This window comes from Gouania willdenowi, chromosome 11 (assembly GCF_900634775.1).
Source record: "Gouania willdenowi chromosome 11, fGouWil2.1, whole genome shotgun sequence".
Taxonomy (NCBI): domain Eukaryota; kingdom Metazoa; phylum Chordata; class Actinopteri; order Blenniiformes; family Gobiesocidae; genus Gouania; species Gouania willdenowi.
Window position 1 is genome coordinate 11,840,892 of NC_041054.1, and position 16,889 is coordinate 11,857,780.

The following is a 16,889-nucleotide window of genomic DNA, read 5'->3' on the forward strand; positions in this document are numbered from 1 at the left end:
TTCCGACCGTCCGATCCAGTCACTTTTTAGTAACTGGCTGTGCCTACAGACATCAGAGTCTGATCTATAGGACTTTGAGAACATGGCATTGTCTTACAGTACAATGAAACCGAAGTGCCTTCAAAGAAAAGTTCTTTGCAGTCGTTGTAGACCAGAAGTACAAAGTTAACTAAGGAAGTAGACCCCACCACCTTTCCTCCTACTGAGTGTAGGTTTGGCCTTAAATCATTCAGTTGACTCCCAGGGTTACCAACTAAATAACAAAATCATAGAGTCCTTGGGTACCCATGGTGAGGACTTATCTCATCTCCTGTTGGTCTTTAGCGGGAACCATTACCACCAACCTCCGAACGTCTCTGCGAATGATGATGGTAGTGGGCATGTTAGAGTTCTACCGCCGAGCTCTGGGGATGAAGGGGGCAGGAATGGCCAAACAGGTCTTCACGTCCACGTCTCAAACCACCCCTTTATTGTCTGGATACGTCTTAACAACCCAACCAAGTCAAAACCATCCTCTCAGTGCGTTCTGGCCTGCAATCCAGACCACATCTTCAACTCTTTGTTTGGTGCCACTTGTGTCGGATGAACAAATTTGGTCCTGCGAGCTCGCTCCACTTTGTTCAGAGCTCATCGACCCAAGCTTGGACAGCTCTCGACCTACGCCAAGAGTGGCCCTTGATGTCAATCCCGAGTATGTCTCTCTTTCCAGAATCCCACTTAAGTAGGCGCATGCCGGCCCTCACTTTCATTGCGCCGTGGGGTTTCGAGCTCACCCTCTGACTCGCACATGCAGTAAACTTCTTGGCCATTTGTACAGGCCAGTAAACTTTGGGCCTTGTTGCCACTCTGACCCTTCATTAAGCTCTTCAGGAGTTGCTTTCCTTGTAATGATGCCTGATATGTTGAGACTGCCCTCAACCCACCTCCAGTCTTCTACTGGTCCAGCCTTCTGTATCTCGCAATTAGCAAAGAAGGTCTGGTAGCTATAACTACTTTTGTGGATTGCTCCCTTCTGTTTTGCAGGTGTAGCAAGACCAATGGGGTCATAGAATCCAGCAATCTGGCTTAGCAGTATCCAACGGGTCAATGGATTTGGAGTGTTACTTTTGACTTCCTCTTCGCACAAATCCAGTCCTGTCCTCATCTTTCCTCTCTTTTTGGAGAATTTTATAAACATTATCACACAAAGTTGGTCTGTCTCTGGTTTGTAACTGACTGCTAGAGCTTTACTTTCCTCATCTCGCGTCTGGTTGGGTAACACCAAAGTCGGGAACAGATGCAATTTTGAGACTGGTTGCAGCTTCAGCTGTGGCTCCAGGCCTCCCACTTTGGTCTGATAGGACCCACGGGTTAAGGGAGAAGCCTATCACCTTCAAGAGGTTTTTCACACAGCTGTCATCTACCAAAACCTGGCGCTCTTCAACTATGGCTGAAAACTGGGGCAGGTTGGCTGTTTCCCCCAAGGCGATCTGAGCAATGTAACCGGCCGATGTTGACCCTGATGACAGCATAGACTTTGAATGCATCTTTTGGGTTGTCCCTCCAGAAGAACTGATTGAGATGGACTTCTCTGCCTTTTAGCCAGACCGAGTTGTACATCTTTTTTACGTCCCTGAGGGCAGCATACAACCCAGATCTGAATCCTAGAAGTACTCCTCCTTTCTGATTCAAAATGTCTGGACACCTGTGCAATACATCTCTCAAACCTATGCCCCTGAATTCTTGGTTACTATTCCAAAAGATCCTTACAGGGGTTGTGGTTGAGTGAAGATATGGGGCGACTAGGTGACTTGGTTCCTTCCAACTGTTGATTTCCTCCTCTGTTAACTTACCGGCAGCTCCTCTCGAGACCATCTCATGGATTTGCTCTTTGTACGCAGCCTTCCACTCCGGCTCTTTCTCAAGACGTCTTTCCGTGTTTCAAAAGATTGCTTCCACTGCACGTCTGTTGTCTGGTAGTGTTGCAGGGTCCTCTTTCCAAGAATAAGCAGCATACCAGTGAGGGCGTTTGCTGTGTTTGTCAGCTTGGACGTAGGTGAGGGTCATTTCTTTGCCTCCAGGAGCGCAACTACCACAATTGTAGCCACTACATTGGAGGTCACACGCTGCACCAACACTGTCCCACTTGAACCATTCAAAGACTTCTTTATTGGTAGTCGTGGTACTTCGGAGTAAGGGTGCGACAATTAGTCGACATTGTCGACAAAAATCGACAACAGAATTAGTCACCGACAAATGTATTTGTCGACAATTGTCGGTTACTTCATCACCGTCTTCTTCAAGCTGCGGATGGAGCTGGACATTGCTTTTTCATGAGGAGTTGCTCAATCCACCATATATATATCTTTGCTCAGAACAGTATGCATGTTACGGACGTGATTAGAAGGAGATATATTGTCAAAAACATTCCCACTGGTAAGAATATGTCGCTGTTACCGGGAGATCAGCGCTGTCAACGCCGCTCACACACGTAGCTCTGCTCGTCACAGTCTACCTGAAGCAATCATAAACTGATTGGATCTTTCAAATATAGATCAGCCTAGAGCGAGTACACCTGCCCATGTTTACTGGTAACATTTTAACTCAGATTAATAATTAAAATTATTAATTATTAATTGTCTAGACCTGTTAATTTTATTAAGTGACTTCAAACCGAACACTGCTGTGCTTTTTGTAGCTTTCATTTTTTTTTTAACAAACAATTGATTTTTGAGTAACAATTTTTATATATCCAGTTAATATTGATTTGTGTTTCTGCAAGGTAGGGCATTACCGTTTTTTAACATTGTAAACATCTTATAACACATACAAATGTGAATTCCAGTAAGTATTGTGATATTTTTGACCTCGCATAAAAAAATAAAAATACATGCTGGTGCCATGCCTTGCAAAGTACCCTCCTTTGTTTGACTGGGGAACTCTATTTCCCAGAGTTCCGTGCTGAGCGGCTGCTGAGCTGCATGACAGCTATCCGGCGCCGACAGAACCTCTCAGACGATAGAGCAATGGCGGCCACGGGAGGAGGGAAAATCAGAAGCAGGAGATACCATATCGCCTCCAAACCTTACGCCAAGAGCAAGCAGGTAAACTTAATGAGTCTGCCTACGTCTGGGGCCTTGACGGGGTCCCTAGATAAGACTGTTGCGTTGCTGTCTTTTTGATTTTGTGTTTGTTTTGTTGGTGGCATTTCACGGCCTGTCCGTGGCCTCCACGCGTTGCTAGCATGTCCGGGGCATGCTAACGAGTTAGAAAAGTGTCAACCTGACAGGTCACATCTTAACTATACGAGTCACTGAGATTTGTTAAACATGGATTTTGAAAGAAGCAGATAGCATACGTTAAGTAAGATAACCGATTTATGTCTTGATAGCAAGTTGTTAGCTGTTAGCAAGGTTAGCGGAAAGCGTTGAGCTAATACAAGCTAACAGGCAATCAGTGCATTATTGTCCCCAGTTACGAAGTTTTAGCCGAAGTGTGTCTGCTGCTAACATATGACTCTGAACTGTTCGAGTTACACACATGAGTCTTTTGTGCTTTTTGGACGGTGTTACTGTCTTTTGAAAACATCATTGCCATTACAGTTGTTAGCTCAACCTCCGTTAGTTATGTTGCGCAGGAAGCGGTGAGCATGTGTGAACACTCACATGGTCTCCACTCACAGGTTGGACACCGGAGGGATATTAACACCACATTAGATTAAAGGCACATTAAACCTGCATCATAACAGATTACAGTGTTCTAGAAAGTCCCGATTTATAATATGTTAGTTTATTATGGTTAAAAGAAAGTAGATATCTGATGTCACCGTCATTATGTTGTAGGTCCTGGCTGATGTTTACATTCTTCGGCCTCGATTGATCATATTTTTGTGTTGTTGAGTCATTCACAGTATCGAGTTTGCATGTGAGGGTGGACATTATTTAGCATCGATTTAACTTCACTACTAAACTGTGTAAGTCATATAATTTAGACTCTTTAAACTACAGAGTGTTTATAATGGTTGAAAGTTTTGGTGGTCGAAGTCATGAAAACATTAAATTATTCGACTGTACATCTGTTAAAAAAAAACAAAAAACAAAAAAAAAACGACCTTATGTGTTTGTCTTGGTGTTTACTCTTCAAAACAACCACCAACACGCCTTTTCACACTCTGGAACTGCGCATGCGCGACATGGGGGGGGGGCGGCTCATAGGTCGAGAGGTATAAAAACATAAACAAGCTCGTTCACTCTTGATATTTCCAACCTAACAGCGTTTGTAATGTTATTCCAGAGATCGTTAGTGTTTGTAGTGTTCATATTATTATTATTATTATTATTACACATGTTCGGACTCGAGGAGGTGTCCAGGGTTTTCCCGCTGATGTCACTTAAGGCCGATCTGATGGGAGCAGCTGAGCAGCAGTATGGAAGCAAGGGCAGTCCCATCGTTTCCACACAGGTTACCCCTGGTTGACTAAAACGCAGACTACCTGGGTCTCCAGCGGGCTGAATTTGGACTCTACCCGGGAATGATAAACATATCCGAACACTTTTGTAAAACTGATGAGAGAAGCAGTATCAAAGCAACGTACAGACCACCTCTGCTTCCTACTCATGTATTTTCTCTATTTACCTTTATTGTTGGTATTTTATTTTCTTTACTTTTGTAGTTGTTTTTAAAACTGTGAATTTTTTTTGAAAAGTGCTTATAAATAAAGTGTTATTATTGATGGTAAAGCGAGAGTGTGAGTTCTCACTTTGAAAAGGTAAATTTTCGAGGTTCATCCTTCACTAACCTGGTTTATGATTAATTTTATTAAGCTATTATTTTACAAATTTGAAGGAAGTGCACAAGATGGACAGACCAATAAGTGAAACGGCACTGTTAAGCTGATTGATCACTGTTGAAAAGTCAGTTAAAACCTGAATTTGTAGCTCGAATTTGAGTAAACTAGTAACATTTGGCATTCTAATAAATTAAGAGCAAAGGATGGCCCGAAAATGATACTGAATTTATGAAGATGCGATTAATTACGGTCAGGTTTTAAATTATTAAGTCCATTAATACCACTAATGATTTCATAATCCTTATCTTATCCACATATTCAACTGGCTATTTTTCATCAGTTTTGAAAAAAACAGGCTTGTACTTGCATTGAAAAAGGAAGCACAATCAAATAGAGTTAATTAAAATTTCTGCTACGATAGAGGTTCAAATGTAAAAGTTGTTTATAATGTTTGGCTCAAACTACATTTTATACTTTATAAAACCAATACACCATGAATATGTAGTTTGATACACACACGCACACTTGTAAAGTGTTATTAATTGCTTTAGTTGATCTAATGAGATCACTGACTGTGTATTGAGTCAGAATATTCTTTTTGGGGGACACAAATATAATTTCAAGCAGTTTGGCCCTCCATGACTTGAGGTCGGCAGATACTTTACCTCAAAAATACCTCATTTGGTTGCTGTCAGGTGTCAATGTTAGTTTAGAATGAAGTTATCTGTCCTCATCTTTTATACACAGTTAATTTTAAAACTTTGTTTAAACACATTTCGATAATGACAGCAGATTTTTCTTATCGTTAAAGGTGTGTTTTGTAGTAAAAATAAATGCCTCACAATCCAAACACGCTAGACTTTTTAAAAAGATATTTTTCAACCGTCTTTTTAAAAAGTACCTTTTTTTATTTGGTTTCCAGAAGGGGAAAAAAATTAATGCATTCAACAGTGAAAAATGAAGTTTCTTTTACATTTATGCGTAATTTTATTCGCTGACCGATAGACTGTTGATTATGTTTGAGCAATTTTAACTCTGTGAAATTGCAAGTAAGGCAATGTAAATAAAGGTTAGAGTACCAGTTTGACAAAGAAAATAATATATTCAAAAGTTTGTTTGACGCACTTTTAGGAGAATAAGAGCTTTATAAACTATTTGTAAAGCAGTAAAGACAGCAACGTCATAAAGTTCTGCCTTCAATTGAGTTTGAGCATATTTTATTGCTTTGTTGCAACAAAAGATTAAACAAGACAATTGTACATTATATTCTTGTGAAGTGGGCGGGAAGGAGATTTGTAACGATATTTTGAAAGAGTCCTGTAGTTTTGTGATTATGGTTTCACTGTAGAGCAGAGCTCCAAAGCGTTATGAACTTAATGATTACCAGTTTTAAGACTGAAAGATATGCCCGTAAACTCTTAAATATAGGAAATAAGACTATATTAGTAATAAATGGTTTCAGTTTAGGTAATATAGTACACCTATATAGTATATATGGTATACTATATATAGTAACCTGTAGTATTATCAAGGATGAAGGTGCATGACATTTCTCAAAAACATTTAAATCATAAAATCTCTAAAAAAAAAATTGTAGTATTTCTGAGTATAGTAGTTTGGCTGGTACAGTTATTGTTGACTGGTTTAAGTTATGTGTATTATACACACAGGGTAAAGTACAGTGTGCCCCAAAGGTGCGTATCATAGATAAGCTCACGAGAGACGCGTTTCTGTTATCAGGTGTTGAAAGCTTCTATAGAGCATACAGTGTCAACATAAAGAGACAAACAAGTTAGCTAATAGCTAGTGCTTATACTAGCGATGGGCGATATTGACCCAAAAAAAATAATCCCGATAATTTCTGGTATTTATTATGATAACGATAAAAATCACGATAAAAAAAAAAAAAATACAACTTAGTGTAAACAGGTTCCTTACAAACAAATAAATCTGAATACATCAACACTAGTTACATTAAAAAAAAGCTTACAATAGCTGCTGAGAGTTCATGAGCTGATATTTGTGGATATTGCTCACTATTAGTGGTATTGTGTGTAATTAATTTATTTCCTCATTTGAAATAAAATAATTTTTTTTCAGAAAAGCACAAATGACTCCATTCGTGTTTTTACTGCTGATTAATCTTGTTTATTTCATATTTGATAATGAGTTACATAAAGTTATGATTGATAATATTTCTCTGATTTCCTATAATTAAACCAGATCAAGCTGATGATTTAATCATTCAGTATATTTAGGTGTAATAATCTCAGTAGTTGCATTAGTCTAATGGGACCAGCTTTGTCTTGTCAACACGTTAAATATAATTAAAAATTATTGCATTTCACAAGTTGGGACGAATGAATAGTGACATTAGTATTAATGCTTTATTTATTTATTTCACACAATGTGTGACATGTTTAGATTTTATCCTTCCATACAAGTGTTAAATCTGACCATAAACAAATCGATGGCTCTCTGTGGCTTTATGACAGTAAGACGTGTTCTTTTTACTTGGTCTGTTCCTTATATGCAGTGGTTAGCGTTAGCTCTTAGCCCAGTCTGTGTGCTGGTGTGCTAGCTTAGCATAGTTAGCTTTAGTTGAGTTTCCAGTTCACAATCCTTGCTACGGGTTCATCTCTGTCCCCGTGTTTATGGAACTTTGGGTGGATCTGACGGAGGAACTTGAATCGGTTCCGTTTGTTGGAAGGTTGTCTGGTTATAACCAAATCGCGGCCCATGGTTTATCGCAGCACGGCAGCTTCAGGTAGCCGAGACGAGCACCGCACACACACAGACGGCGGTGTGTGCGGGGGCGGTGGCGGTGCACACCGTGGAGCTTCCATAAACAGTGTTCTGCTCCAGAGAATAATAAGTTGTTGACAACAAACCGGCAATTTTGGTCTGTGGAACACAATTTTTTGGGTCATTCTTTGCTAAAATTAGGGACAAATTACCCTTGGCCCTTGCTAATTTCCGACATGGGAATTTATCGTTCATATCGTGGGATGACAAATTCTTACCGGTGCGAATATTTTTGATGATAAATCATATACAATAAAATATCGCACATTCCTAGCCTATACTAACTTTTCTCCACTGATGTATCTGTATTGATGCACCACTAGGCAGAAATTAAATTCAAAACTATTCTAATATTTTTTGTTTTATTTTTTTTAATGGGTAGCGTTCTTGAAATAGCGCATTTTTCTTTTTTGACTAATTATTTTTTGGTTAATATTTCTTTGCACATCAGTTGAGCTCATCAGTTTTATAAAATTGCAGTTTGTAAATTACCCTTAGGGTCTCATTTCTAATTATAACAAATTTTAGCAATTTTGTTCATTTTCAATTTTCCTAATTTTTCCTAATTTTTCTTTTTTACATGTCCACAGTCGGTCCTCTAATGGTGTGTTTGTAGGAAATGATGCCAGCTTTGAACTACTCTCTTTAGGTATTTGGTGTTTCCCCTTTGAGCAATCCTAGCATAATGGTTGATGTTTGGTTAAATCTTGTTTCCTGGTTGCACTATTAGTCCTGCTGCTCCAATATATCTGATTGTAAAGAGAGGTTTGTTCTGTGAAGCTACTTGTAGATATTCAACTCAACTTTATTTATATAGTGCAAAGTAACAACAATAGTCCTCTCAAAGCGCTATCAAAATATAAAATTCTTAAGAAAAAACCTAACAAATCCACATGAACATGCATCAGCTACAGTGGGGAGAAAAAACTCCCTTTTAACAAGAAGATATTTTCACTTTTCTGGAAATGCACTAAATATGGGAAAGATTTGTCATTAATAATGTTGTATCTTGGAGGTTTTACACCTTCTGAGCACTTTCCAGATAATTTGACTCAGTGAATGTATTCATTTTCTTGCGCTTGTGTAGGAGTTGACTCGCTCTTATTGACAATCATGTGTTCAATAATTGACCTCAGTGCAGATTGCCATCACTTGTTTTGTCTTTTACTGAAGATGACTCAGAGGATGTTCTTTTTCTGTCAGCTTGGCTTTTAATTTGCATTGGGGAAATTTTATTTGGCTCTTCATTAAGCACTAGCCACTCCTGCTTTGCCCCAGATAATTTGTTAAAATACAAATTGAATAAGCATTAAAAACATTTCTTTGTTCCTTTCTCCTGTCTATTGATCATTGCTTCCCTTTAATTGCTTTCTCGCCTCCCTTTGTTTTTGTCAGCCACAGACAGGCCTAATCAGTCGAGTGACAGACACAGTAAAGAGCATCGTACCTTCCTGGCTACAGAAATACTTTAACAATGGAGATGCTCCTGTCGAAGGGGAGGCTGCACAGACGCCAGTGCAGAACTGCCAGCCTCCCCCGAATGGTAGCCAAGAAGGTCCTCCAAATGATGAAAGGGAATCCCCAGAGCCAATCCCGAGTAACCCTGGTAAGGAGAGGTTTTTTTCTAATTTTTTTAAAAAGCTTGGATAAAGTGAATGCATCTTAATTTACCCAGGAGTAGTTTCTAAGCAACACTTATTCTTTCTGACACAGAGCCCTCAACCAGCCGTGCATCCCTGAACTTTCAGGACTATGTACTGTCTCGACCTCCTCTCAGTCGGTCTCATCTTCACTTTACCCCGCTGGATCCCTCCTCCTCCACCCTGGGGGCCTCCAGCAGCCTCTTCTCTCAGCCTTCCACCTCCTCAGCACCAGGACCTTTTTCCACCGGCTTTTCCTTGGTCAAAGAAATCAAGGACAACCTTTCACAGCATGAAGATGATAACATCTCCACCACGAGCGGATTCTCATCCCGTGCATCTGATAAGGGTAAAATCATTTGCTTAGACTAAAATTTGTGCTGTGGAATAGTTTGAAATCAAATGACATTTGTTAAACTTTGTAGAAATCATTACTTTTAACTAAACAATCATCAGTGGTAATGATCTTTAAATGTGTCCGAAGTTCAACAAATGATCTGCTTATAATCGGCTTCTGTTAAATGAGGAAATAAACTCTTGTAATGGATTGGACCCTAAATCTTCACCGATTAAAATGTTTAAAATTCAGAGTAGCTTAAAATTTTCTCTAAAAGTTGGGGAAAGCCAGCATTGGTCAATAAATTAAATTGCTTCTTTCTAGCAGTTGCTTGATGTAACTTTTCTCTTTTTTTGCTCTTAGATGTTCCCACTTCCAAAACTGCATCGCTTCCTCAGCTGTGGTCTCCTGAGACGGACAGAACCAGCTCTGGTTCTCAGCCTTCACAGGCCAGTCTGAAAAAGCCTGCTTTCAACCTGTCGGTCTTTAGAACCTCATCTAATGTAAGTGTGTGACTTATACCACTTGAGTCTACAATTAAGAGTTTTAACACTTTTACAGAGCAAATACTTTAATTACTTTAAAGAGAGTCTGTAGTTGTGACTCTCATTGCAATTGAAAATGACATAAAGCAGCTTCTTACACAACATGGCCAAGCTGTCAAAGTTACAAATGAGCAAGGACTTTCTTACAATTTAATTTTGTGGCACAGCCTTTGTATGTCCACATCATTAAATGGAGCATTAATCAATCCATTTTGTTTGCAATGAGTTGTAGATGTAATTTTTAGGTTAGAAAGTCCAAACCTTTTAGAATTTAGTAAAAATTATGCTAACGTCATCATAAAACAAATGTCTTTTGCAGTCATCATTAAACAGCACCCTGCTAAACTCCAGCCAACTTGGAGACTCACCCTTTTATCCCGGAAAGACTACATATGGTGGAGCAGCTGCAGTCAAGAACTCCCGCACTCGTCCAGGAACACCATACCAGGTGAGCTAAAAACATCATGTACCAGGAAAGAAATAACTGAGTCAGGTTATCAGAAAAATAGAAGGCAATCACAGGTTTTGTGTACTCTGCAAACGTAAAGTTTTGTGCAGCCCTACATGTTTGGACTTAGGATGTTTATGTTTTACTACCAAAGAACCTCTGTTTTTGCTTTGACACATTGATCTTAGTGAGTTTGTTTTTCCTGAACAAGTAAAGCTAAATATTACTTTAAATGGACTCACATGGCCTCTCTTGTTCAGGCTCCGGTGAGGAGACAGATTAAAGTTAAGCCGGCAGGTGCTCAGCCTTGTGGAGTTACGAGCGCCACTGCAAGACGCATCCTGCAGTCGTTGGAGCGCATGTCAAGCCCACTTGCTGTGAGTACACACTAGCTTAGTACATAGTATACCTGCCATTTGGATCCAACTGTCCTATGTTTTATCTAAATATTTACGCTCTGATCTACAGGATGTCAAGAGAATCCCAGCAGCTGCTTTGTCCCCTCGGCCTCTGGTATGTAGGTTTAAAGCATTACATACAAACAAATAACTGGGAAAAAATCTAAATGACAATGACCAAATAATTAACCTGACCAGAGTCAGATTTATGTGTAGCCCCCCCTTTAACTCGAGTTCTCCCCATCGATCTGGGTCTGTGTCTGGCAAATCTTTTCTGAACCAGGGAGGGACATGAACCGAATGCTTGAAGCTGATTGGGCGAAGCGCCTGTCCATCATGATTTGTTTTAGCCAATCACACGGTAACAAATGATGTAGTCATCGTCATGCACTGCAGAGACGCTGCTACAATAACAAGGCTCCTCTTTACCGTCCAAAAAATGCACAAAACGTCTTTCGTTGTTGCTCTTTCAAGAAGGAAATGCTGGATTCTTCTCAAACTGAGTTTATAGCAGCTTCCACATGTTCTTCCTCCTGCGTCGACAACTTTCTATTTTGATTTGGAGCTATGCTAATTGTGGTAGCCCAGCTAGTGCCTCTCACCGCAACTGCGCATGCGCCAGTTTTGCTTTGGCGCTTCTGCCTTTGTCACACCCAGATATCCCGCCCTAAACCACAACACTGCCTCATGATTGGTTAAAATCGGTTCGGTTTTGAAAGGCAAAGGCGGGAACAGTACAAGATGGATTCTCCTGGTGTTTGTGAACACCAAGAGAATCCAACTTGCAGGCAAGGTTACCAAAGAATATCATCTGAAATTCTTGCTCACAAGAATCTTCTTTGCAGGCCAATGATGGAGTGAACATGGGTGTCTCACATCCCCATGCAAAAAAGAAACGGGTAAGTCAGGCCTTCAATATTCTATCTTCCTCTGTACTGACAATCACTGTGCAATGATTTGCACAATGCAATGATCCTTCCACTTTTGGCCTTGTCTTTTTATTTTCACAAGTATTATGTGGCCCTCCATGCAAAAGCTAAGCCTTTCTGTCTTGTGCACTTGCCAACTGAGAGTTTCATAATTTAAAAAAAAGCACACAGCATTTGTTGCCTTTTTTCCTGCCGTCTGCTGGTCAGCCTTACACTCATCAACAAAAATATTTTCAGCTGTTCACCACTGTGACTGTTCACACACAAACACACTTATGTGCAACACTATTAGACTGCATGCTGCATTGGCATGTTAAGTGTAGTTCATTGTAAATTGTGCCAACTCAACACTGAATCCTTTTCCTTAACGATGCTTTGGCATTTCCAGCTGTGACAGCTGCTTTGCACTGCGTCTTACAATAAGCTAATGCTGTGTTTGAGCTACTTTTGTATTGGAGGGCGCACACCACAAATGTTTTGAGATCTTCACAACCTGAAACTGTAAATTATTGATCATTTTCACTCACTGTTGTACAGTGTTTTTCTTTGTAATTCTAGATGGCAAAGATTATTACTAAAAGCATTATACAGTATGTACTGCAGTACTTTTGAGCCCTCCTGGGGTCACAGCACTTTAAGATTGTATTTGTTTTCATGATAAAGTAATTAAGCAGGTGCAACACACTCTTACTAAGGCCAACCACCATTCCCCAGTAGGAACCACTAATTAAACTTAATGTTGATTTATATATAAATAGTAAGAGTGTCCCAATCTGTTACTATATTAGGTGATGATTTGATACGGAATATGTTTACCAGATTTGATTTCTCCAAATGTAATGTTTTTATTGGATCTATTGAGGTAATTTGACACAGATAATTTAAATATTTTTCTCCAATTGTAACTGTCCTATTCTCAGATGAACTCAAACCTGCCGCCTGTGCAGAAACTTGTGGTTCCAGCAGCAACAGTATCGGCTGTGTCAGGAAACCGATCGGTGTCCTTCAGACCTACTTTGACCCCTGTAGGGATGACACGACCTTTGGAGAGGACAACAAGAGAGACAGTTAGTACCACACTGATGTTTTCACCAACAGTTATCTGTTTTAGCGGACCATTGTGAATTAATACTAATGGTACTTTTCTACAGCCTACACGACAATCATCCCAACTACCTGATGGCATTCTCGACCAACCTCAAAGGTGAGACACTCTGACTTAGTAAATTAGTTTTTCTATTTACTTTTAAAAAAAAATAAATAAAAAAATTCATCATTTTTATTTGCATATTGATTTTCTTCTTTTTTAGTTTGATGTACTAAACATGTTTCCTGTGTCCTGTAGCACAATGGGTTCCAGTGTGCCGGTCTATCCTTTGTCGAGCACCCCTGCAGCCAGCAGCGGGGGCTCCGGAGGGGGCAAAATGAAAAGAGAGAGAACGACTACGCGAACTTCCCTTAAATGTCACCAAGATGACGATGTAAGAGGAACCAGAAAAGATGTTCAAAACGTAATTTGATTATGAGGAAGTAAATAAAAACTGAAATGTGTAATTTGTTCTAAATTTAGGTGCTCGAGGTGCCTGACCTCCCAGCAATCTCTCTTCCCATCAGTACAGCTGCATTACCTACATTCAGCTTCACCTCTCCTCTGCCGCCACTCGCTAACTCCACAAGCTCCTCCCCCAAGGTCCCAGCTCTGACCCCCAGCAGGGAAATGCTTACCAACAAGGTCTAAAATTGGCCCTAGGCTTTGTCAATGCTGTATGTGTTTATAATAAGATTTAAATGTTTTGGTTTTTTTTCTTGTCAGGGTTCACCAAAGGCTGCTTCACCCCCATTTACATTTTCATCTCCTATTGTCAAAACTAGTGCTGCTAGTCCGCCGGCCTTTTCCCCCTCTGTGAGTAACTTTGGCTTTTTATTTATTTAAGGGGATCCTCAATTTACCAAATGTTGCCTAAAGGGTTCCAATTTTACTTGACAGAAGATTTTTTTATAAGTCAAAAAAGGTATTTTATGGTCTTTTAAAAATGTCTTAAAGCCAGTTCCAGTTACTACTGTTATGATATTCGTAATATAATAAAACATAAAATAATGTAAAATAGAAAACTTTTCTTAAAACATTGTTGTTTTATTAGTTTCCTCTAACAATTTATAAACTTCTGTAAACGTTTTCGATACTAACTTTCATATACAGTGTTTATTTTCCATTTAAGTTAATCGAAAGCGACCATAGGACATCATTAATCCACAACTTTTGTGCCATTCAGTATTTTGACCCATAGATGGTAGTCAAATTTTAAAATAATAAAAGGATTATTTTGGAAGGCATATTTTGTAATACTGGTCTTGTAATGAGTTCGATAAGAAGCGTTTAGGCAAAACTTGTAAATATAATGGAGGAGGTCTTGTCAACTGTATTTTCAGAGATTGAACGGAAAGTAATTGTTTTTGTTGTTTACTTGTAGGATGGATTTACCTTCAGTGCACCTGTAGCAAAGTTGGGACCCTCCATGTCAAATGGAAAGCTGGACACACCCATCGCTGCAGCAGGTGAACTTTGTTTCCAGCACTTGCACAGCAGTGCAGCTCAATGATGGGCAATTCATAATGACACCCTGTCCTCCTGCGTTTTCCGGTACAGTAAAGCCTGTGACGAGTAAAAATACAGAAGAGTTTGATGGGCCTTTTAAACCAGCCAAGACTCTAAAGCAGGGCAGTGTGCTGGATCTTCTCAAATCACCTGGTGAGATTAAATGACATGGTCTTATGTGTAGTATGAGGCACACATTTTCAAAGTTTTATCTTTTAATTCTGTCTCTCCAGGCTTTGCCTCTCCAGTCGCTCAAAGTTCTCCAAGTCTCGATGCCTCCACCCCGCTGACATCTACTCAGTCTTCATCTGCCTTTAAAGCATCCTCCTCATCCTCTCTACCTGCTTCACCGGCGTTCAGTGGTCTGTTCAAAGCCCCAACAGGCTGGAGCTGTGACGTGTGTTTAGTTCAGAACAAGCCCTCGGATACAAAGTGCGTTTGCTGCTCAGCCCGACAGCCTAGCGCCTCACCCAAATCAATGAACAGTAAACAATCCCCCGCAACCTCCATTGGGCAGGAAAGCAGCTCCTCCGTCTCCACCACTACAACTACTACTGTAGCCGCAACAAGCTTTGGCACAATGTTCTCTAAGCCTGCAGGAATCTGGGATTGTGACACTTGTCTCGTGAGAAACAAACCAGATGCAGTAAAGTGTGTTGCCTGTGAAACAGCCAAACCAGGAACGGGCCTGAAACCCTCACTGACTCTGTCTTCAGCCTTCTCAGCTGTTCAGTCTGTATGTGCACCGGCAGCCCCAGTTTCCACTGGATTGGGAGACAAATTCAAAAAGCCTGAGGGTGCCTGGGAGTGTGATGTATGTATGATACAAAACAAAGCTGAAGACACAAAGTGTGTGGCCTGCACCAATGCTAAACCAGGTAATTAGTCAATCTAGCATGCATTTACACATTGGCTAAGTGTTTTTACTCACTTTTTAAATTCACTATTTGTCTGATGTTGTCGGTTCTGTCTCAGTTAAATGATGTAGTGTTTGTGAGCATTAGCTTAATGTAATCATTAATTCTACAGGTGCTGCAGCAGGAGATGCTTCAGCTAACAGCAGCACTCCAGTTTTTGGACTAGGAGACAAGTTCAAGAAGCCTGAGGGAGCGTGGGAGTGTGACGCCTGTTGGGTGCAAAATAAGGCTGCTGATGTTCAGTGTGTAGCTTGTCAGACAGCCAAACCTGGAGCTGAAGTGAAGCCCAAAGGTAAAGAGCAGCTGTTTGCAATAGTTATCTGAAGCCCTTTGATAAGTTTTATTTGTATAGATATACATTTGAAAATCTCAAAGTGCTACAGAGTTTAAAAGACTAAAGGAATTGTTAAAACCTAAAAAAACATCCAAAAGAGAAATTAATAGAAGACTTTTTTAAAAAAAAAAAAAAAAAAGATGAGTCTTAAGGCTGATGTGTTAAATCCTATTCAGGTGTCTCTTTATGTCAGTTTTATGATAGCTATTTAATATTGTTTTTTTCCCCTCCCTTTCTCTTTTTCAGACTTCGGTTCAATCGGTGGGACTTCGGGCTCTACAAATTTTGGTTCTTCTACCTCAAGCTCTGGTGGCTTTAAATTTGGCACATCAGAGAGCATTCCAGAAACTGGATCAGGAGGGTTCAAGTTTGGGGGTTCACTTTCAGAGTCAACATCTTCATCAGGTGAATTTAAATTTGGAACCCTATTTGGAAACTCATCAAAAGAACCCCCCCTTAAAGACAATACTGCTTCACCAGGGTTTAAATTTGGCAGTTCGTCAGAGGGTTTTAAGTTCGGGACTGTTTCGAGCGGTGACAAAAAGTCAGACTTGCCAGCTACGGCTTCTCAAATAAACTTAGGAGCCGGTGATGAAATAGCTATTGGGACTGGATCTTCCATCACAGAAAGTACCCCTTTCAAGGGGGGCTTTAATTTTGGACTGTCAAAACCTGAAGAGAAAACATCAGATGCTACCTTAACCCCCTCCAACTCGCTTACTTTTTCTACTTCTCATTCCCCTCAAACAAAGAGTGACACTGAAGTATCTGAAAATGTTGCCACTCCTTCAGACACCACCTCTACCACTAAAACGACCATAACCAACTCAGTGTTTGGGAGATTAGGCGAATCCAGTTTGACAACAAGCGCACCGCAAAGTGCTTCTCCATTTGGATCTTTACAGGGTAGCAAGGAGCCGGCTGCTCCCACGTTTACCTTTGGAAAGCCAGAGGAAAAGAAGGACGTGGCCCCTCCCTCTGTGCCCTCTTTGTTTGCGTTTGGTGCTGCAAACAAAGATGCCGAGTCTGTGTCCACACCAGTAGCTTCAGGAGGATTTTCTTTCAATAGGTCCGGTGGGACCACAGAACCATCCGCACCAGTTTTTACTTTTGGCAAGCCTGCAGACAAGAGTGAAGCAACCAGTTCAGAGACCCAACAACCAAGCTTCAAT

At 40.2% G+C, this 16,889-nt stretch overlaps 1 protein-coding gene across 1 annotated transcript in view; it reads left to right on the top strand.

The window, feature by feature from the left end:
- Positions 1–2,943: 2,943 nt before the first annotated feature.
- The window catches only part of nup153 (nucleoporin 153), a 16,850-nt gene continuing 2,904 nt past the window's right edge, over positions 2,944–16,889 (top strand). The window contains exons 1-18 of the mRNA XM_028461429.1: positions 2,944–3,083; positions 8,969–9,179; positions 9,287–9,562; positions 9,914–10,053; positions 10,415–10,543; positions 10,804–10,920; positions 11,012–11,056; positions 11,787–11,840; positions 12,791–12,937; positions 13,022–13,074; positions 13,216–13,351; positions 13,441–13,602; positions 13,684–13,773; positions 14,342–14,426; positions 14,518–14,619; positions 14,700–15,344; positions 15,496–15,675; positions 15,964–16,889. The exon at positions 15,964–16,889 is cut by the window's right edge and continues 19 nt beyond it. Of these exons, the coding sequence (XP_028317230.1) occupies positions 2,961–3,083; positions 8,969–9,179; positions 9,287–9,562; positions 9,914–10,053; positions 10,415–10,543; positions 10,804–10,920; positions 11,012–11,056; positions 11,787–11,840; positions 12,791–12,937; positions 13,022–13,074; positions 13,216–13,351; positions 13,441–13,602; positions 13,684–13,773; positions 14,342–14,426; positions 14,518–14,619; positions 14,700–15,344; positions 15,496–15,675; positions 15,964–16,889 (3,621 nt within the window). The 5' untranslated portion in view covers positions 2,944–2,960. The remainder of the gene's footprint in view (positions 3,084–8,968; positions 9,180–9,286; positions 9,563–9,913; positions 10,054–10,414; positions 10,544–10,803; positions 10,921–11,011; positions 11,057–11,786; positions 11,841–12,790; positions 12,938–13,021; positions 13,075–13,215; positions 13,352–13,440; positions 13,603–13,683; positions 13,774–14,341; positions 14,427–14,517; positions 14,620–14,699; positions 15,345–15,495; positions 15,676–15,963) is intronic.